We start from the raw sequence: 22,666 nt of genomic DNA, 5'->3' as shown, positions 1-22,666 counted from the left end.
TCTTTTGTTGTTGTTGTTTAACTTTTATTGGAGTATAGTTGATTTACAGTGTTGCGTTAGTTTCAGGTGTCAAAACATTGTTTCTATTTCCATCAAAGTCATTCCGTAAAGCAAGCAAAAACCCATGAACAGGTTTTATTTCTTTTTAAAAAATAATTAATTAATTGATTTACTTTTGGCTGTGCTGGGTCTTCGTTGCTGTGCGCGGGCTTTCCCTAGTTGCGGCGAGCGGGGGCTACTCTTTGTTGTGGTGCGCGGGCTTCTCATGCTGTTCTGGTCATTGCGGAGCACAAGCTCTAGGCGCTCGGAGTTAGGCAGTTGTGGCTCTCGGGCTCTAGAGCGCAGGCTCAGTAGTTGTGGCGCACGGGCTTAGTTGCTCCGCGGCATCTTCCTGGACCAGGGCTCGAACCTGTGTCCCTTGCGGTGGCAGATGGATTCTTAACCACTGTGCCACCAGGGAAGCCTCCAGGTTTTATTTCTTATCTCTGTGTTTCTTTTGGAATAAAACTGGGCCACAAAAGATAAGTCTGTGACATTTCCAAGATGTCCCAGATAGCCTTACTTTTAGCTTAGTTCTTTTTTCATTTGGTGGACTTTAATTTAAGAAGTTCTGTTTTAATGTCTGTCATTTCAAACTGACGTTATTCATATCTCCGTATCAGTTGTAAAAGTAGGTATGGGGGACTTCCTACCTCTGCCTTTTTTCTATTATCAGTGAGCTGGGGAAAGAGGGAGTAGATGAGTTGAAACTGCATAAGGGAAACGAAAACGGAATCTGATTTACATTTAAAAGAAATATTCAAGAAATTTGGTATGGTAGATACCGAGGGAGACAAAGGTCGAAGACAGAGATATAGGGGGACAGAGTTTAGCTCAGGAGGAAGTTAATGAACTCACAATTAGGCCTGTTGAATGTACAGTAGTCTGATAGGGAGACATCTAAATGGAAATGTCCCAAAGGCACTGGGAAAGTGGGTTTAGGGACAGAGCTCAAGGCTGGAGCTAAGGGAGTTACCAAAAAGTGTCAAGAGGTTGAGAATGGGCCTAAGAGAGCTAAATACAAACCAGAGCAGACCATACAGTACAAAGAGCCACATCACCATAGACCTGAGTTGGGTTGAGTTGCTCCAAGTCACAGAATTTGCCTAATTTTTTTAAATGAAACTGTTGAGGATAGTTCTGAAGTGCTTTCTGGTAAATGGATTAAAACATTCCATTTGTGGTCAAGTATGATCATCAAATTCATGGTTCTCTAAGTAGAGTCTGAAGGTTTCCTGATGTGTTTTAAACTGACCCAGAAATAGACATCAGTGCTTTCATTCTTTTTTTTTAATTTTAGTATATTTTATTTTATATTAAAATTTTTATTGAGGTAAAATTGACATATAACATTATATTAGTTTCAGGTGTATGGCGTAATGATTAAATTCTTGTAAATATTGCAAAATGATCACCACCAGAAGTCTAGTTAACATCTGTCAGAATACATGGTTATAAAATTTTTCTTTCTTGTGATGATAACTTAAGATCTACTCTCTTTTTTTCCTAATTAATTAATTAATTTATTTATTTATTTATTTTTGGCTGCATTGGGTCTTTGTTGCTGCACGCGGGCTTTCTGTAGTTGGGGTGAGCGGGGGCTACTCCTCGTTGCAGTGCACAGGCTTCTCATTGCAGTGGCTTCTCTTGTTGCAGAGCACGGGCTCTAGGCACACGAGCTTCAGTAGTTGTGGCACACGGGCTCAGTAGTTGTGGTGCATGGGCTTAGTTGCTCTGCGGCATGTGGGATCTTCCCAGACCAGGGATAGAACCGGTGTCCCCTGCATTGACAGGCGGATTCTTAACCACTGCACCACCAGCGAAGTCCCAAGATCTACTCTCTTAGCATCTTTCAAATAAGCAATACAGTATTATTAACTATAGTCACCATGCTGTATATTACATCCCATGACTTACTTATTTTATAACTCAAAGTTTGTACATTTTGACTCCTTTTACCCTTTTCACTTCCAAAGCCCACAGTGCTTTCATTCTTACAGGAGATACGCAATCCCAAAGACTTCTTTTTAACCTAATATTAAAGCTACTTATCCTATTATTTATTATAGATATTTATACATATTTTCTATCAGTGAGGATTCTCCAGAGAAACAACCAATAGGTTATATATAAATATATGGAGAGAAAGAGAGATTGATTTTAAGGAATTGATTTACATTATTGAGGATAATCGCTCTACTTGAAGTCAACTGATTATAGATGTTAACCACATCTACAACATACCTTCACAGCAACATTTGCTTAAGTGCTGAATTAAACTGAGTACTATAGGCTGGCTAAGTTGATACATAAGACTAACCATCACATCTTTTCAACAGGCTTTTAAGGGTTATTAAAATCTGGTGATCAAAACCAAAAATTAGATCATTATCAGGCTTTACTAGAAGACACTTCAGAATTCTCTTAAGAAGCCTGACTATCGGGCAGCCATGCACACACCTACATGTTGCTCAAGCAGACAGTAGGAATCCATAGTTTTCTTAAAATTAAAGTCATTGTTTATTTAGCTTCATCATTATCATTTTAGTTTGCTGTGGGTTGTTTGGTTAGACCTACTGTTGCATGGGGTGCATTCGTTTTTTGATCCAGCCAGCGTGGCCTGCTCTGTGCTGAGCACACAGACACAAAGGCTTATCCTTTTGGAGTTTGCATTCTTATGAGGAAGATGGACAATAAACAAGATACAGGTGTTAAGTATGTAGTTTGTTGTATAGTGTTAAGGATTAAAAAAATAAGACAAGGAAGTGAGATAGGAAGTATGTGGGAGTTGCAATATTAGGATATTTAGAGCAGTGCATCTTAAATTATCTGTTGTAAAGAACCTCTGAAGTGTTTTGTTTTAATTTCCAGCCCATCATAGACCAATAATTTTATAAAATAAAAAATGTATTGTGGAAAAATGAAATTTAAAAATACCAAAGATAGGGAGTTCCCTGGCAGTCCAATGGTTAGGGCTCGGTGCTTTCAGTGCTGTGGCCCGGGTTCCATCTCTGGTTGGGGAACTAAGATCCCACAAGCCATGAAGTACGGCCAATAAAAAAAAAAAAGATATATAAAATACAAGCCGTCATTTGAAAAATTGTTATTAGATTCAACAGCATAATATTACTCTGTCAGATTCCTATACAATTTTCTAAATATTACTTCTCTCAATTTCTATTCTTAATTAAGCATGGACTCTTAATAAACAGGGCCTTATTTTGTACAGTGTTGGTCCAGAGGAAAGCAGGAGGTGAGGAAGCTAGTTTGACTGGTGTGGGGACATTTATAAGAAGTTTACCTTTTCCTCTGAGTGAGGATTTTGAGCAGATTCATGGCTTGAGCTGATTTAAAAGCATCTCTCGGGCTGCTGAGAATAGTCTGTAGAGGGAGGAGCAAGCTGAAGAGATTGAGTTCAGAGGCCGCCGTAGTAATCCAGGTGGGAGAGGACGGGGCCAGCATGGGGACCGTGGGGGTGGTGAGAATAGTAGGGCTATAGAGATATCTTTGAAGGTGCTGGTAACACGATGGATTTGATGCGGAGTGTGGAGGAAAGTGAAGAATCAAGGATGGCTGCAAAGTGCTTGGCCTGAGCGAAGGCTGGAGCCGCTCTAAGTGAGATGGGAGAGACTAAGAGGACGGGATGAAGATCACGGTTACGTGAAGAGTTCAGTTACTGACAAGCCAAGTTTGAGACAACCGAGTGGAGCTGTTGAGTGGACAATTGGATATGTGAGCTTGGAGTTCAGAGGAGGAGCTGGGCTGTGGAATCATAAACATATACTCGATATAAATCCATGGGACTGGATGAGCTCATCAAGGAGTTAAGTATAGTTAGAAAAGAATAGAGGTCCAAGGACTGAGCAGCGGTGCCCACTGATATTTAGAAGCTGGGACATGGGAACTTTCCCAGTGGCGCAGTGGTTGACTCCGCACTCCCAATGCAGGGGGCCCGGGTTCGATCCCTGGTCAGGGAACTAGATCCCACATGTAGGCCGCAACTCTTAAGGAGCCTGCCTGCCACAACTAAGACACGGTGCAACCAAATAAATAAATTATTTTAAAAAGAAGAAGAAGAAGAAGCTGGGACATGGAAGCCAGAAAAGCAGCAGCCAAAGGAGAGGAAGGAAACCCCCAGGTGTCCTGGAGGCTGAGTGAGTGCAAGAAGTATTTTCCAGGGAAGAGGGACCCGCTGAATCCAGTGCTGCTTTAAAGGTCGAGTACGTGATAGAGATGGGGAGTAGAGAAAGCCCTTTCGTGAAGTTTAGAGGCAAAGGGAAGAGAGAAATTGGGCAATCGCTGGAAAAAGAAGTGGGATCAAGAGAATTTTCTTTTAGAAGAAGAATGGAATATTTTGTATGCTGATGGAAATGAACCAATAGTGAGGGAAACTTTGATGCACAGGAGAGAAGAAAATTGCGGAGCTAGGATTTACAGTGGGGGGCTTGGCCTTAGGCAGGAGAATGGACAGTTCATCCATTTAAGAGGATGTAGAATATTAAATGGGCACAGATGCAAGTAGTTGAATTGAAGTAGTGGGAGCTCGTGGAAGGTTCCCATCTGATTGCAACTTATGTTGACATAATACTTGACCTGTGATTTGATTTTTTTTTGGAGTATAGTTGCTGTACAATGTTATATGTTACAGGTGTACAATATAGTAATTCATAATTTTTAAAGGTTATACTCCATTTAGTTATAAAATATTGGCTATATTCCCCGTTTTGTACAATATATCCTTGTAGCTTATTTTATACCTAATAGTTTGTACCTCTTAATCCCCTACCTCTAAAGTGCCCCTCCCCCTTCCCTCTCCCCACTGATAACCACTAGTTTGTTCTCTGTGAGTCTGCTTTTTTTTTGTTATATTCTCTAGTTTGTTGTATTTTTTAGATTCCACATGTGATATCATACAGTATCTGTCTTCTTCTGTCTGACTTATTTCACTTAGCATAAAGCTCTCCAAGTCCATCCATGTTGCTGCAAATGGCAAAATTTCGTTCCTTTTCTATGGCTCAGTAGTAGTCCATTCGTTTTCTTCATCCATTCATCTGTTGATGGACACTTAGGTTGCTTCCATATCTTAGCTATTGTAAATAATGCTGTTATGAATGTTGGGGTGCGTGTATCTTTTCAAATTAGTGTTTTCGTTTTTTTCAGATATATACCCAGGAGTGGAATTGCTGAGTCATAGGGTAGATCTATTTTTAGTTTTTTGAGAAACTTTCATACCGTTTTCTTACAGTGGCTGCACCAATCTGCATTCTCACCAACAGTGTACGAGGGTTCCCTTTTCTCCACATCGTCTCCAACATTTGTTATTTGTGTTCTTTTTGATGATAGCCATTCTGACAGGTGTGAGGTGATATTGTGGTTTTGATTTGCATTTCCCTGATGATTAGCAATCTTGAGCATCCTTTCATGTGCCTGTTGACCTGTGATTTGATTTTAAGATGAAATCATCCAGGCCCCTGATGCTAAAACAAATGTATATAGAATGCTTCCTCCTTCTAATATACTTGGGTAAGCATCACTTAAATTAGGATGATTGGAGTCTTTTGTACCATCAAGACCCAAAACTCTTGAGAGCCATTGCTCTAATAAAGGAATGCTACTTTCCGCATTGCCACTCCTTTTAAAGGTCTGGCGCTTAGTAGGTGTTAAGTATTTTGAATTAATGAATGACTCTGAGACAAAATTTGGGGGACTTCCCTGGTGGTCCAGTGGTTAAGAATCCACCTTCCAATGCACGGGACGCAGTTTGATCCCTGGTCGGGGAACTAAGGTCCCACGTGCGTGCTGCAACTACTGAGCCTGCGCACTGCAACTACAGAGACCACGTGCTCTGGAGCCCGGGTGCCACTACTGGAGGGAAGCCCAAGTGCTGCAACCAAGAGCCTGTGCACTGCAATGAATGATTCGTGCCGCAACTAAGACCCGATGCAGCCAAAGATAAATTAATTAATTAATTTAAAAATAATAATAATAAGACAAAATTTGGGGCTTCCCTGGTGGCGCAGTGGTTAAGAATCCGCCTGCCAATGCAGGGGACACGGGCGGGTTCGAGCCCTGGTCTGGGAACATCCCACATGCCGTGCAGCAACTAAGCCCGTGCACCACAACTACTGAGCCCGCATACCACAACTACTGAAGCCCGCGTGCCTAGAGCCCATGCTCCGCAACAAGACAAGCCACTGCAATGAGAAACCCGCGCACCAAAACAAAGAGCAGCCCCTGCTCGCCACAGCTAGAGAAAGCCCACGTGCAGCAACGAAGACTCAACGCAGCCAAAAATAAATAAAAAATAAATTTATTTAAAAAAAAAAAAGACAAAATTTGGATACTTTGGTGAGCACAACTTTGGACAACCATTTCATAGTGCCAGCCAGCTGGTGCTATGGAGTTTGAGTCATAGATAGGAGTCCCATGATAGTTTTTGAACTCCCTTTCTTTTATAGGGTTACTCATCTGTGCCTGTATTACCGAGAATTTTAGAAAGATGTAATAAGCTGGCCTGAAATTTGCCTCCTCTGGTGGTTGGACTGCTCTGTGTTACTTAGCAACATTAGTGTTGTCGTAGGCACATTAAATATTAGTGATCTATTAAATTACATATTCTCCAACAAACAGAACCTAAATAATGTAGCAGACTGAGTTTTTACACCGGGATTCTCTTTAGCACCTGACTACTGGTCCTAGGACCAGCAGCATTGCAGAATCTCAGCCCCCAACTCAAATCTGCTGAATCGCAATCTGCATTTTCACAAGATGCCCATGTGATTTATATGCATTTTAAGATTTGAGAAGTACAGCCTCAGATAACCCTATTTAATTGACATAAGATACTGCAAGTTGAGGACAGTGTTTGAGGGTTATAGAGAGGCACCCCTGTAAGACTGTAGATTAAAGGAAATAAAATTTTCCTTAGGGGGCTAAATATAAAAATCAACACGTAAAGGAGTGTAGAGATATGCAGAGTCAATTTTTGGAGGCTGAATGATTCCCAGGATGGACTTTGAGCGTAACCTAATTGAATACATAAACACCTCCAAGGAAATCTTGAGGGACAGTGGCTGAAGGCCTGTGCTCTAAGAATAGCTGCGCTTGGGACTGTCCAGGCTGATCGATCCATCATTGGATCACTGAAGAGGGAGACTGGTTGTGTGTGTTTGTGTGTGTGTGTGTGTGTGTGTGTGTGTGTGTGTGTATTGTCCTATATTGGAGTATTTTAGCCCGAGACTCTCATCCTCCCTTCGAATAACAATTGCAACTCCCCTTATTCTATTTATATGTTCCAACTCCCCAAGGGAGCCCAAGATTTTCATTCAGCTTCATATTGGCCTACCCACAGTGAGGCAGCCCAGTGTCGAGAACATAATGAAAATGTTAGACCAACCACATGTTGCCAAGGGCTTCTTCCAGAACCACATTTAGGGACCACCTCTGGCTACTTATTTTGCCTGTCTAGCCCTAGGCCCCATGGAGTCCCTAATACAGCCCTTTCCTCTTTAATTCTCCTATACTTAGGGTGCAGTTTTCCCCCTTAAGATTGCGTGCATAACTTTACCCAGTGTCCTCAACAACCCTTTCCCCATTTTCCTCCAATACCTTGCTGCCCTTTCCTTATATGAGCTTTATTGCTAATCACTTAATTAGAGAAACAGAAAGGGGTTAATAAAATAAACAATGGGGGTGGGATAATTAAGTTCCCAGCTGGCTTTAAATTTCTAAGTCATTATCTGGTTCCTGATTGATGTCATCAGGAGCTGCAGACTCAGCAGGGGGGAGGCAAGGGGTGTGTGTGAGCGAGGAGGATGGGTGTCTACAGGAAGGGGCACCGAGCCATGTGGCCACGTGGGAAATGAGTCCAGAGTTGCAGGAGACTTAGCTTTTCAAGAGAAGCCAGAAATTTGAATTTGTGTGTGAAATCTGATTTTAAAGCTATGACAACTTGTGCTTCCACTGCCGGGGGCACGGGTTCTATCCCTGGTCAGTGAACTAAGATCCCGCATGCCACAAGGCACAGCCAAAAAAAAAAAAAAAAAGGCAATGACAACTCATTCAGAATTTTTGAAAACATTAAATCTGTCTTTAAAAAAAATGCAGTTGACTTCTGTCTTTCCCCTACATTCTCCTAATTCTGATCATGTCTGTTGTGATTCGTCATTCTCAGCCACCTTATGGAGGGAGAGAGGGGGATAGACAAATAGGAATTTCTTATCTCTGGGGTTTGTGTTCATTTTCACCCCTTGGGTTCTTCCAGAAGGACACAACATTTATTTATTAATGGGAACATTGGGCCCTGCCCAGAAAATTCCCCTTTGGCCCATTGCTCATAACTGATTTAGTTATTTCAATCTACTGACCATTTACTGAGTAGCTACTCTGTACCTGGGGCTGTGTGGGAGGGACCCCTACAGGATTCTGAATGGTTCTGTGCTGTGTGTATTTCTGTGATTCTCATGCAGTGTTGTAGTTACTGACCTGTTGTCACTGGGGCATTTTTTGTTTAGTTGGGTTGCGTTTTTCAGCTTTCTTGAGGTGATACAGTACATAATTGTATACAATCCTATAACCACCACCACACACAAGATCTAGAACAGTTAGTTGCATTACCCTAAGAAGTTCCCTCGAATCCTTTACAATCAATCCACTCCCCAAACTCCTGGGCCCCAGGCAACCCCATCAGCTTTCTGTCACTGAGCTTTGGAGTCATACAGTAAATAGTCTTGTATTTGACTTCTTTCACTTAGCATAATGGGGCATATATTTGTTGTCATTTGGTATATGGTAAGCCCTTTTGCCTCTGCTTCCCAAATCAATACTAAATCTGTCTGTCCACTTACACTGTCTACTGCTACTTTGCTGGGCTAAGCCACCATCCTCTTTTGAACCAACCCTTACAATGGAATTAACACGGGCTCTGAGCCGTGACTCTCGTACCTCTGTAATCCATTCTTCACACAGGAGCCCAGTGATCTATGTAATGTAAATCAAGTCGTATCACTCTCCCACTTAAAACCCTCCAGTGCCTTCCCATCACGCTTAGCTCCGGCTTTATGGTTGGTCTCCTACCTACCTTACTGTCCCACATATTGCCAATTACCCTCCCCTGGGCCCCCTGCATTTCAACCACGCTGGCTTTCTGTACCTCAGCAAAATGGTCCCTGTTTTCAGCTGGGAAAACCATTCCCAGATCTTCCCAAGACTGATGCCTTCAAATGTCATCTCAGGGACCACCCATCTCACTGCTCCCTCTGCCCCACCCACTCAATTTTTGTTGTCAACTGTTTTCTTCTTCTCAGAGCATTTATCGTTTGCCAGTCTTTTTGTTTACCTGCTCATTTCCTCTCTCCTCCTAGAACTCTTGAGAGCAGGGACCTCGGGCACTGCCATGGTTTCATCTCTGGCATGTCAAACATTGGCAATCATAAGCTATTAGTGAAAATTTCATTAGTGAATGCATGCTTGTATGGTTGGGTCTGGGGAGACTTGTGCATGTTTTATAAATCTTCATTATAACCATGCAATAACTGTTCTTGCTAAAAGCCACATGAATTCATTTTTTTAAAGTTTTGTTTTCTCTCCCTTCAGCCTTTTATTATCTTTCAAATTGTTCTGTGCTCTTTAAACTTATTTAAATAATCATAAATGCAAAGTAATCTTTTCCTCACACGGAATCTGGATGCTCTTAAAAATATCATTTTTAAAAATGTTTTTCTCTTCAAATCACATTCTGTTAAATATTTCAGGTCTCTCATCCTCCAAGCATTTCCCTTCCCTGTTTTCCAACTAAATTTTTCTGAAAAGTAAAAAAAAATTAAGTCATAGTAAGGTGGTTAATTTTCCCTAACATTTTATTATGAAAAATGTCAAACATACAGCTAAGTTGAAAGAATTGTACAGTGAACAACCATATATCCATACCTATTTCTACAATTGTTAATTTTGCCGTATTTGCTTTTACCTCTCACTTTATCACATACCTATCCATCCATCAATCCATCTTATTTTTTTGATGCATTTTAGAGTAGGTTACAAACATCAGCATACTCTACCCCTTCTCATATCAGCATGCATAATATTAACCAGAGTTCACAATTTGTTTATGGGATTTTTTAAAGGTAAATTACACATAGAGTGAAATGCATACATCCTAGGTATAACATTTGCAGAGCTTTGACCAATGTTTAGCCCAAACCCCTATCAAGATATAGAATAGTCTCATTACCCCTCATATGGTTCCCTTATGCCCCTTCCCAGCCATCCCCATCCGTGTACCCCCATAGGCAATCACTGTTGTGTTATTTTTTTCCCTATCATAGATCAGTTTTGCCTATTCAAAAATTTCAAATAAGTGGAATTACACAAGATGTACTTTCTTGTGTCTGGCTTCTTTTTTTAAAATTTATTTTATTGAAATATAGTTGATTTACAATGTTGTGTTAATTTCTGGTGTACAGCAAAGTGATTCAGTTACATATATTTATATTTATATATATTCTTTTTCATATTCTTTTCCATTATGGTTTATTACAGGATATTGAATACAGTTCCCTGTGCTATACAGTAGGACCTTGTTGCTTATCCATTCTATATATAATAGTTTGCATCTGCTAATCCCAAACTCCCAGTCCTTCCCTCCCCCACATCCCATCCCCCTTGGCAACCACAAGTCTGTTCTCTATGTCTGTGAGTCTGTTTCTGTTTTGTAGATAAGTTCATGTGTCTGGCTTCTTAGTATGTCTCTGAGAGTCATTCATGTTATGGCTTGTATCAGTAATTTGTTCTTTTTTATTGCTGTGTAGTATTCCATTGTAGGAATGTGCCATGGGTTGTTTATTCATTTTCTTGTTGATAAATATCTGGGTTATTTCCAGGTTGGGTCTACTGTGAAAACATTCCTTCTGAATACAAATGGATATATTTTTTTAACTTCTCGAGTAAAACATGGGCTTGGTACTGCAGGGTCAAGGGGTGTCTGTAAGTTTTGTTTTATCAGACACTACCAGACCATTTATCCCAAGTGGTTGTAGGTAATTAACTTTTTAAAAGAATTGTTTATTGTGTAGGTAATAAGGTTATATGGTGCACACTTAAAATTCGACAGTGAAAATACCCTTCTTCCACCATATACCCCTTTCTTTCCAGTTCCCATTTCTCCAACAGGTAGATAAATGTTCTTATTTTCTTTACCCTAGATGTTTTTACACATCTACAAACCTGTAAGAAGCTCACACTCTATATACACTTCTACACTTTGCTTTCTAAGAGGTTTTAGTTTAGAGTTATCTTGTCTCTGTGCCCTGTTATATAATATATACTACCTAAAGCTGAATAGCCCTGTGAGGATTCTGATTAGACAATTCAAAAAATGATCACTTGTATACTTTTCACGCCAAGGTGCTAGGGTAAGGATGGTAGATGCTTCAGCTCTCATGACTTGAATTTGATAACTGTACCTTTAAGGAGAGAATGTTCCCCTCAGATCTTTTGAACTAAGCAGTTCTGCAGTCTTGCTTCTGCACCCCAGAAAGTGAGACTTGAGGTGCAGCAGCATCCAGTACCTTTCCATGGTAACACTTCTAAAAGTTGTGGTTTTTATATACTCATAATCAGTAAGTTCAATCTGTTCCAAAACACCTTAATCTTGATGTGTTTTCTCCAGTTCATAATCACTTCTATTAAAAGTACAGTTAATTGACTAATCTACCGGATTGGCAACTAATATTCTCACATAATGCAACGACATCTATATAATGCTCATGTGAGAGTTTCATGCCACAGATAACACCACTGTACAGACTTAGTGGGGGTGGTTATAGGGAGGGACCTGATTTTTAAAATGCCTCAATAAATTGATATAGCCACTATGGGGAACAGTATGGAGGTTCCTTAAAAAATTAGAAATAGAACTACCATATGACCCAGCAATCCCACTACTGGGCATATACCCAGAGAAAACCATAATTCAAAAAGATACATGTACCCCAGTGTTCATTGCAGCACTATTTACAATAGCCAGGACACGGAAGCAACCGAAATGTCCATCAACAGAGGAATAGATAAAGAAGATGTGGTACATATATACAATGGAATATTACTCAGCCATAAAAAAGAACAAAATTGTGCCATTTGCAGAGACTTGGATGGACCTAGAGACTGTCATACAGAGTGAAGTAAGTCAGAAAGAGAAAAACAAATATCGTATATTAAACCATAGATGTGGAATCTAGAAAAATGGTATAGATGAACTTATTTGCAAAGCAGAAATAGAGACACAGACGTAGAGAACAAACGTATGGATACCAAGGGGGTAAGGGTGGGGTGGAATGGATTGGGAGATTGGGACTGACATATATTCACTACTACATATAAAATAGATAACTAATGAGAACAGACTGTATAGCACAGGGAACTCTACTCAATGCTCTGTGGTGACCTAAATGGGAAGGAGTCCAAGGAAGAGGGGATATGTGTATACGTGTGACTGATACACTTTGCTGTACAGCAGAAACTAACACAGCAGTGTAAAGCAACTATACGCCAATAAAAAAAATTATTTTAATGCCTCAAGTGTGCTACTTTTCATGAATATCTACTAGGAGTTTCCATTGTTGTGGTTATCAATCATAGTTACAAAAACATGTATGAAGTATTTATAAAATAATAGCAGAAATGTACCCTAGGTAAAGCCCACTGGCTTATACAGCTACATCAGTGATCTCAAACCTTTGCTGCCTCTGCTTGTCACTGGGAGGAATTAAAGTGTCTTTAAGAAGACTACACGGGGCTTCCCTGGTGGCGCAGCGGTTGAGAGTCTACCTGCCAATGCAGGGGACACGGGTTCGAGCCCTGGTCTGGGAGGATCCCGCGTGCCGCAGAGCAGCTGGGCCCGTGAGCCACAACTACTGAGCCTGCGCGTCTGGAGCTTATGCTCCGCAACAAGAGAGGCCACGACAGTGAGAGGCCCATGCACCACGATGAAGAGTGGCCCCCACTTGCCGCAACTAGATGAAGGCCCTCGCACAGAAACGAAGACCCAATGCAGCCAAAAATAAATATAAATAAATAAAAATTTAAAAAAAAATTATAAAAAAGACTACAGGGACTTCCCTGGTGACGCAGTGGTTAAGAATCCGCCTGCCAATGCAGGGGACTCAGGTTCGAGCCCTGGTCCGGGAGGATCCCACATGCCACAGAGCCCGTGTGCCACAACTACTGAGCCTGCAAGTCACAACTACTGAAGCCCGTGCTCCTAGAGCCTGTGCTCCACAGTAAGAGAAGCCACCGCAATGAGAAGCCTGCGCACGGCAACAAAGAGTAGCCCCCCACTCGCCGCAACTAGAGAAAGCCCACACACAGCAACAAAGACCCAACGCAGCCATAAATAAATAAATAAATAAATAAATGTATTTAAAAAAAAAAAAAAGACTAAAAACTTTGAGCCTCTCCCAAAACAGTTTGAGGATAAAAATACTACTGTCTTCTGGCTCTGTGACTTCGGCAAGTTGTTACACCTCTCTGAACTTCAGTTTGCTATCAGTCAGGGTAAGGAGAAAGCAGCATTTAGGATTCCTGTGAGAGCGAAATGAGGTAAAATGAGCTGATGTGTATCAGTGCCCACCACGGGGCTTGGTACCAGTATATTTTGTTTGTTTGTTTTGCATGTCCCCTGCATTGGCAGGCAGATTCTTAACCACTGTGCCACCAGGGAAGTCCCTTGGCACCAATATTCATCTTCTGTTTGTATTAGCATAAAACTCAAACAAACTGTGAGAAAGGGGGGAAGACTTTTAGTTGACAAGAAACACAGTGTTATCTGCTTGCTCCTAAATTATATAAACGAAGAAGTCCTGTCAGAACCACAGGTGTTGTATTAGAAGTGTTAATTATGAGTTGAGCGTTTGGACCATTTGTAATAGATACCCTTCAAAGCTTACACTTTGAGAACCAATTCTTAGGGACTAAAGGAAATGCAAGGACAAATGTGCCTTAGAACTTACAATTAATCACCTGAGGCAGAAGTAAAATACAGCAGAAGACTTAGGTCTTTTGATTCTGAAAGTATTGCTCTTTCCAACTGGGGTAGCTGCGGTTGTGGAAAGATAGGTCACTGAATTCTGAGTCAGGAAACCCCAGCTTAAGGTCAACAAAGTTCGGGCACTTTCTGTAGCTGTGACCTTGCTGAAGTTACTTAACCTTTACGTACCTCAGTTTCCTCATCTATAAAGGAAATAAATCTTTCATAGGGATTTATTAAGGTTAAATGAATTAAGGTATGTGGAAGTGTTTTAAAATTTTGTAAATAAAAAAGGCAGTGTATCAAATTTGAAATTATATCAAAATATAAAGTTACCAAATGACATTAATAACAAAAACACCCAGGAAGAAAAGGGTAGGAACCCAGGCAGATCTGGGCTTCTAAATAAAGAGCAGGATAGTCCTATCAAGTTGTTGCTGAATCAGTCTTTATGTCACTCTGTTTAGTATTCATCTCCCAGAGAGAGGGTTTACTTAGTGTGGCCGACATTAGGCGCTCTGCCTTCAGCAGGGGATTATGGGCACCTGGATTGAGGTCCCACCAAATTGTATCTCATAAGAGGTGTAGTTCCTGCAGAGCAAAATCAGGATGCTATGGCAAGAAAAAGGGGAAATGGGTGCTGGGCAGGCATCAACATCAAGAAGGCATTCTTGATGCATTCCTGAGGCATCTGCCTCAAGAACAATGAAGACGTAAGCATCCTCTGTGTGCATATAAGAATTTTATAACAGAGGCAGAAGAGAGTACTTTTAAGAATCAGTAATGGCTGGGCTTCCCTGGTGGCGCAGTGGTTAAGAATCCACCTGCCAATGCAGGGGACATGGGTTCGAGCCCTGGTCCGGGAAGAATCCCACATGCCGCGGAGCAACTAAGCCCGTGTGCCACAACTACTGCCCCTGCGCTCTAGAGCCGGCGTGCCACAACTACTGAAGCCCGCGTGCTTGAGCCCGTGCTCTGCAACAAGAGAAGCCACCCAATGAGAAGCCCGCGCACCGCAAAGAAGAGTAGCCCCTGCTCGCCGCAACTAGAGAAAAATCCGCGCGCAGCAACGAAGACCCAACGCAGCTAAAAACGAAAATAAATTAATTTAAAAAAAAAAAAGAATCAGTAATGGCTAATATACTAGGAATTTTGTTTGTGAAACTTCATTCAGCTGTATGTATACCTATGATATATGAACTTTTCAGTATGTATAGTTTACTTAAACAGTTTAACTTTTGCTGTGTATAAATATTCGCAAATATATATTACATGCTGAGTTAAGAGCTGTCAGCTCATGCTAATGTGTATAACCTATTGAAATGCTCACTTTTACTTCTGTGCATGTGTAGCCTTCAGCAGCTCCCATAGATAGGTCAAGATTTTCTGTGAATTCCGTTGACTGTGTTAAGATTTTATCATGATCATCTTTAAGTAAACAGAGAATATATCTCTTGACATGGAGGACATTCCTAAAGTGGTAGTTTTGATTAGATAATTTCCTGCATCTGAGGATGAGTTTAAAATTATTTTATGAAGACTTTAACGTGTTTCGTATTTTTACCTCTTCAACTTGCTGCTGTTTTCTTATCTAACACACAGAAGCTCACAGAGCAAAGACCTATTCCCCCCAGCCCCACAGATTTTAAGATAAAATAGGATTAAAGAAAAGAAAGAACACGTTAGATATCCTTTGAGTTATAGGGGGTTTTTTGAAGTGTAGCTGATATACAGTGTTGTGTTAGTTTCAAGTATCCAGGAAAGTGACTCATTTATACACACACTTAGATATAGATATAGATATATTCTTTTTCAGATTCTTTTCCATTATAGGTTATTAAGATATTGAATATAGTTCCCTGTGTTATACAGTTGGTCCTTGTTGTTTATGTATTTTATATATAGTAGTATGTATCTGCTAATCCCAAACTCCTAATTTGTCCCTCCCTCCCCCTTTCCCCTTTGGTAATCATAAGTTTATTTTCTATGTCTGTGAGTCTGTTTCTGTTTTGGAAATAATTTATTTGTATCATTTTTTAAAATTCTACATATAAGTGATACCATGTGATATTTGTCTTTCTCTGACTTACTTCACTTAGTATGATCATCTCTAGGTCCATCCATGTTGCTGAAATGGCATTATTTCATTCTTTTTTATGGCTGGCAATATTTGAGTTATAGTTTTCATTCTGTTTGTAGGAAGGCTGTTTCACCACTTTGTCTGTCACCTTCTGTTTAAATGCGTGCAGCACACGTGGTGAGAACGTGTGGCCCCAGGGAGGTCTTGCAGGGAAGGTAAGAGACTCCCCAGCAGCTGTAGGATGCAGATGGAGCTTTCGTTTGGCAGAACAGCTCTTAGTGTACAAGGTGTCATTAAAATACAGTTTCCATAAATGAACACCTAGTGGTGGCTCCTTTATACTGTTAAGGAAAGTGATGTATTCTTGGTTTGTGTCCTGTAGATTCTGCCGTTCTTGCATTGCTACCAGTCTCAAGAACAATAAGTGGACCTGTCCTTACTGCCGGGCATATCTTCCTTCTGAAGGAGTTCCAGCAACTGATGTAGCCAAGAAAATGAAATCCGAGTTCCAGAATTGCACCGAGTGTGACACCCTGGTATGTGACCCTGCCTTTGCTCATAGTTACCGGCTTAGAACTCTGAGAAAATTGTTTTGCAGCCAGTCATTTCACCTATGCCTTTGACCTCATCCTACCCCGACTTTCCAAAGTTTATTGTCTCAGCCTCTCCTCTTCCTTTCCTCTGGTTTCCTATGTATGGGCCGCTGGACAGCAGTCACCTGATGCCCACCATCACCTAATTTTTCAAACAAATGCTTTCATTGACCACCTCCATTTCCTCTCTTCCCATTACTCCCATGACCCCCTATTATGTGGCCTCCATTCCTGCTATGTTGTTGCAGCCCACCCAATGAATAGCTTTATTTTCAATTCCAGTGGCATAATTCCACCTCTACTGTTCTGGGCTTTGCAGTATTTATCTCTGTTGACCACTTCCTCCTTGTTGCAGTTTTCCTCTGTTGTTACTATGCTAGCCTGGTTAGATCATGTGAGGTCTTAGAAGCTGTGACAAAGATTCTAGATTTTATCTTAAATGCAGTAGTGAGTCATAGAAAAAGTATAAGCTTTTGATCAGGTTTATATTTTTAAGATATCACTCTAGCATGTGTGTGGAAAATGGTTTGGAGGGGGCAAAAGCAGGATTGGTGAAGCCAATTTAGTGGATTTTAGGGTAGGTGTTAAGGAAGCTGGGTTAGGGTAATAGCATTAGGTATGGAATAAGAAGTTGTTTCAAGGTGTATTCTGGAGAGGGATTGAAGGAAATTGATAATTAACTGGATGTGGAGGTGAGTGACAGTGAGGTATCAAAATGCTCCCCGAGTTTCTGAGATGAGTAGGTGAAGGTGCTAATATGGCGAGCAAATTTAGAGAAGAATCCACAAAGTTAAGTCTTAGATACATTAAATTTGAACTGCTAACAGAAGGATATTTAGGTATTACCAGTCTAGAGATCAAAAGAGAGATTGTGTACTGAAGATCTGAATTTCTCTAGAGAACCTTTCTTGATTGTTCATCTAAAATATAGCCTGTTACACTTTCTCTTAGCAGTCTGTGCTTTCTCTTCGTAGCACTTATCACCATTTGTAATTATGCTTTTGTGAATTTTTAAATTTAATGTCCATTATCCATTATCCCCACAAGATTCCATGAGGGTAAGGACCATGACTGTTTTATTGACAGCTGTATACCCAGCACTTTGAAGAGTGATTGGCACATAATAAATGCTCAATGCATTTTTGAATATTTTTGTAAGACTCAAAAATCTATTCGTGGCTGCCTGATTACAGAATCCATGCATGGTCTTTGGAGTCAGACATCCTGGGATTAAACACTAATTCTCTCCCTTACTCTTTGTGATCTGGGACAAGTTATCAATCTAAGTTTTTGTTTGACTCTTTTAAATTGAGGGAAAAGGTAATGCTCGTGTCACAGGGTGGTTGTAAAGAGGTAAACAACAAAACCTAAGTGGTTTTTAGCACTGTGGAACATAGTAAATGCTCAAAATCAATAGTTTTTCACATTCTTAATATCATTACTGATTATTTTTACTTTGATATTTTGCCATCATTTAAAATTCAACATGGGGACTTCCCTGGTGGCGCAGTGGTTAAGAATCTGCCTGCCAATGCAGGGGACACGGGTTCGAGCCCTGGTCTGGGAAGATCCCACGTGCCGTGGAGCAACTAAGCCTGTGTGCCACAGCTACTGAGCCTGCGCTCTAGAGCCCATGAGCCACAACTACTGAGCCCACGTGCCACAACTACTGAAGCCCGCGCCTAGTGCCTGTGCCCCACAACAGGAGAAGCACACCACAACAAAGAGTAGCCCCCACTCACTGCAACTAGGGAAAGCCCGCACACAGCAACAAAGACCCAATGCAGCCAAAAATAAATAAATGAATTAATTTTAAAAAATAATAAAAATAAAAAATAAAATAAAATAAAATTCAACATGCACAAAATCAAACTCCGTGTATTATTTTGTCTTCCAGTTCTTTATCCCACCTTTGGTACCTGTCAGAAGCAAGAGCATTCTCTCAGTTATCCTGGGTGGAGATCCCCTTCCTTTTCTCACCCCGCTGCATTTCTGATTATTCACAAGTATTTTGATCTTTCCTTTGAGGTATTTCTTGTATCTGTTCCTCTTGTCAGGAATACCGCCATTCCTTCTACAGACATTTTCAACTCTTCTTACTGTTCAGAGTCCTCCCTACCTCCCTTCCACGAGCCTGGCTTTAGTATTCCAGTCCCCAGTATCAAACAGTTTCCTGTCTGCTTGTCTTCACAACTTTTGTTTGTTTGTTTTTCCTCCATTAGATGATAAGCACCTTTAGCGCAAGCTCAGTGGCTTGTGCTCCTTCTGCCACCTCTGACCATGGCTTTCACAGTTTTGTGTCTGGGGTAGACGCTCTATGAATTTATCAATTCATCTGTCAGGGCATAGTCCCCAGATTGCTAATTTATGTGAGGAACGTGTCTCTTTGTTGATCAAGGAATATAAAGAAGAAGAAAGAAACTTTAAACAAGTCATAAGGAGATGAGAGAGCACTGATGTGCAAAGTTGGATGTTAGAAGTTGTAAAACAGTCTGTCGTTTGTTTTTTTTTTTTTAAATTAATTATTTGTTTTTGGCTGCGTTGGGTCTTCGTTGCTGTGCGTGGGCTTTCTCTAGTTGCGGCGAGTGGGGGCTACTCTTCGTTGCGGTGCGTGAGCTTCTCATTGCGGTGGCTTCTCTTATTGTGGGACAAGGGCTCTAGGCACGCGGGCTTCAGTAGTTGTGCACATGGGCTCTAGGGTGCAGGCTCAGCAGTTGTGGCGCGTGGGCTTAGCTGCTCCGTGGCACACGGGATCTTCCCAGACCCGTGTCCCCTGCCTTGGCAGGCAGATTCTTAACCACTGCACCACCAGGGAAGTCCCAAACATTTTGTTTTAAGACAGATGTCTAGATCGGTCCTAGCTTTTACATCTTTTTAGATGGATAGTTATAAAGCAAGGATTTGTTCTTACTTTTCCATTTGCTTTTTTTTTTTATAATTTATTTATTTTATTTATTTATTTTTGGCTGCATTGGGTCTTCATTGCTGTGTGCGGGCTTTCTCTAGTTGCGGCGAGCGGGGGCTACTCTTTGTTGCGGTGCGCGGGCTCAATAGTTGTGGCTCACGGGCTCTAGTGTGCAGGCTCAGTAGTTGTGGCACATGGGCTTAGTTGCTCCACGGCATGTGGGATCTTCCCGGACCAGGGATCGAACCCGTGTCCCCTGAATTGGCAGGTGGATTCTTAACCACTGTGCCACCAGGGAAGCCCCCCATTTGCTTTTATTTTTGTCTTTTGTGACAGTTATAACTGTTTTCTTGACATGGTAGATTTCATGTCTGAGGTTTAACTTCCGTAGCTTGGGCAAAATGAAGCAGGGTGGGTCGGCCACCTTACAGCTGTACAGAGCTTCCTTTAGCACAAGATCTTATCAGAGTTTCTAATGACACATTTAGTAGAGTATGTGTTATTTAGCAACAGATCCCTCATGGTTAGGAAATCTGAATGTATATCTGGAAGGACAAGGGCTCTTTATTCTGCCTTGATAAAAATGGACTGCAGTAGCTGTCCTTTATGTTTGCTCTTAATGGGGCCATTAAGTATACTGTATATTGTGAATTCATGTAATACTACTGGATGTATTATAAAGCCATGGTATTTATATCTTTCCCTGAAGCACAGGGTTTCTTTTTACTTACTCTGGACATCTCTAAAATCCATCTATTTATTCTTTTTACCTCTCTTTGTTTTTCTTTCTTTCTATCTCTCTTTTTACTTTTTTTCCTTTCCTTCCTTTTGCTCTTTTTCCCCTCCCCTTTTTCTTCCTTACTTCCTTCTTTCCATCACCGATTTAGGTAATAGTATCCAAAAAAAGTAAACTTGCTTTAATATACATCTTTCCACTTTAAAAAACATATACTTTCTAGAAGAACCAAATTCAAGAACTCAGCTTTTGGGTCTTCTAGTTGTAAGAATATTTTAAAATAGTGGTTTTTTTTGGGACGTCCCTGCCAGTCCAGTGTTTAAGACTCCACGCTCCCAATGCAGGGGGTGCGGGTTCAATCCCTGGTCGGGGAACAAAGATCCCACATGCCTCGTGACGTGGCCAAAAAAAAAAACTACTTAAAATAGTGTTATTCTTGATAATGCCTTAAATTGGTTGTACTATTATCATGATTGCATCCTTTTAATCAACTGACCCCACACTATGACCTTATTTGAAATAAGGAAAGCAATAAAGCTGGGTCACAAAAGACTTCATTGACTGAAATGAGCCCCTTTTCAACAGTGAGCTTATTTTAATCTGCTTTTATATAGGTTTGCCTCAGTGAAATGAGGGCACACATAAGAACATGTCAGAAGTACATAGATAAGTATGGACCACTACAAGAACTTGGAGAGACAGCAACAAGGTTTGTTTCAGTACAATTTAGTTTAATGCTAAATTTGATACACTTATAAAGAACTTAATGAGCCAGAAAGCTTAACATTTTTGTGCTGAAAATATGTATGTAGTTATGTTTTGGCTTCTAACCATAATACCTATTATTGGTAATCATTTGTTAATGGGAATAATTACAAAAGAATTTTGCTCTCTCTGCTTTGAAAACTTTGTATGGGGAGAACCAACTGAACACTGGAGAGATTGTGGAAACTTCCTCAGACAAGTTTATGTGGAAGAAGATACAAAAATAGAAAGCAGAACTGTTCAATTTCTGCTAGGCTTTATTTTGTGACTAATAGAGTCCTGAAGTAGATGATGGTTTAGAGGTTGTTGTTTTTACTTTTCCATCACCTCCTCTCAGTTCCCCAGCTCATTCTCTCTCATTTTGCTGGTTTCTCTTTAGAAGGGACGAAGTGACATCTCAGTATGTCTTCTAAAAAGAAAGAACAGGCGTGGGGCAGGCATTCTGAATCCTATACCTGTTTGCTGGGTAATCTTATATGGGGCTGGAGGAAGGATGGAGGTGGCTAGTAGGTGTAATGGAGGATATTGATCATTAATTATTTTTTCTTAAAAAAAAAAGAAAGAAAGAAATCTGGGTTATTACTCTCCTGATGGGCAGAGGAATTAAAAAGTTTGGCATCTGCCTCTGCTAAAGAAATAAAGAAATGATTTGTGTTCTCCTGCATAGGGATGATGGTTTTGAAACCATTAAATCTTCTTATGAACGCAGCTATCCAAAGAGGTATTCAGTATAATTTCTTCTTTTCTCCTGAAGATAAATGTTAGTTCTGCTTATTTTAAGAAAACACGTGTATAGCCCAGGGATAGATACCCAATATTTTGTAATAACCTATAAGGGAAAAGAATCTGAAAAAGAATATATATGTATGAGATATATATGTGTGTGTGTGTATATATATATATATATATAACTGAATCACTGTGCTGTGCACCTGAAACTAACACAACATTGTAAATCAACTGTACTTAAATAAAAATGTTTAAAAAAAGAAAATATACTACTCAAAATATAACTTAAATTTCCTAACCCAAAAGTCTAAACGATCACCCCATTCCTCTCATTTTACTAGAGATTACTTTGCAAATGTACATTTTATTATAGGATTATACCATTCTGTTAAATTGTAAGTGAGTATTTTAGCTGTAGGCAGAGTATGAATTCTGTGTGGTTTGATTGTAAGGTTGATAGGTTTTATGAAAATTTTAAAATATACTAAACCAGGCTTCCCTGGTGGCGCAGTGGTTGAGAATCTGCCTGCTAATGCAGGGGACGGGTTCGAGCCCTGGTCTGGGAAGATCCCACATGCCGCGGAGCAACTGGGCCCGTGAGCCACAACTGCTGAGCCTGCGCGTCTGGAGCCTGTGCTCCACAACAAGAGAGGCCACGATAATGAGAGGCCCGCGCACCGCGATGAAGAGTGGCCCCTGCTTGCCGCAGCTAGAGGAAGCCCTCGCACAGAAACGAAGACCCAACACAGCCCCAAAAATAAATAAATAATTAATTAATTAAAGGTGCTAAAAAATA

At 40.6% G+C, this 22,666-nt stretch overlaps 1 protein-coding gene across 4 annotated transcripts in view; it reads left to right on the top strand.

Moving 5' to 3' along the window:
- RNF125 (ring finger protein 125) overlaps positions 1-22,666 on the top strand; it is a 58,786-nt gene that overhangs the window by 6,691 nt on the left and 29,429 nt on the right. For all 4 annotated transcript variants that reach the window (XM_082416231.1, XM_082416233.1, XM_082416232.1 and 1 more), the window contains exons 2-3: positions 16,525-16,678; positions 20,991-21,085. In XM_082416231.1, the coding sequence (XP_082272357.1) occupies positions 16,525-16,678; positions 20,991-21,085 (249 nt within the window). The remainder of the gene's footprint in view (positions 1-16,524; positions 16,679-20,990; positions 21,086-22,666) is intronic.

Source organism: Balaenoptera physalus, assembly GCF_965194825.1.
Source record: "Balaenoptera physalus genome assembly, chromosome: 12".
NCBI lineage: Eukaryota > Metazoa > Chordata > Mammalia > Artiodactyla > Balaenopteridae > Balaenoptera > Balaenoptera physalus.
The sequence above is the reverse complement of the archived record's forward strand: the minus strand, read 5'-3'. Positions and strand labels throughout refer to the sequence as shown.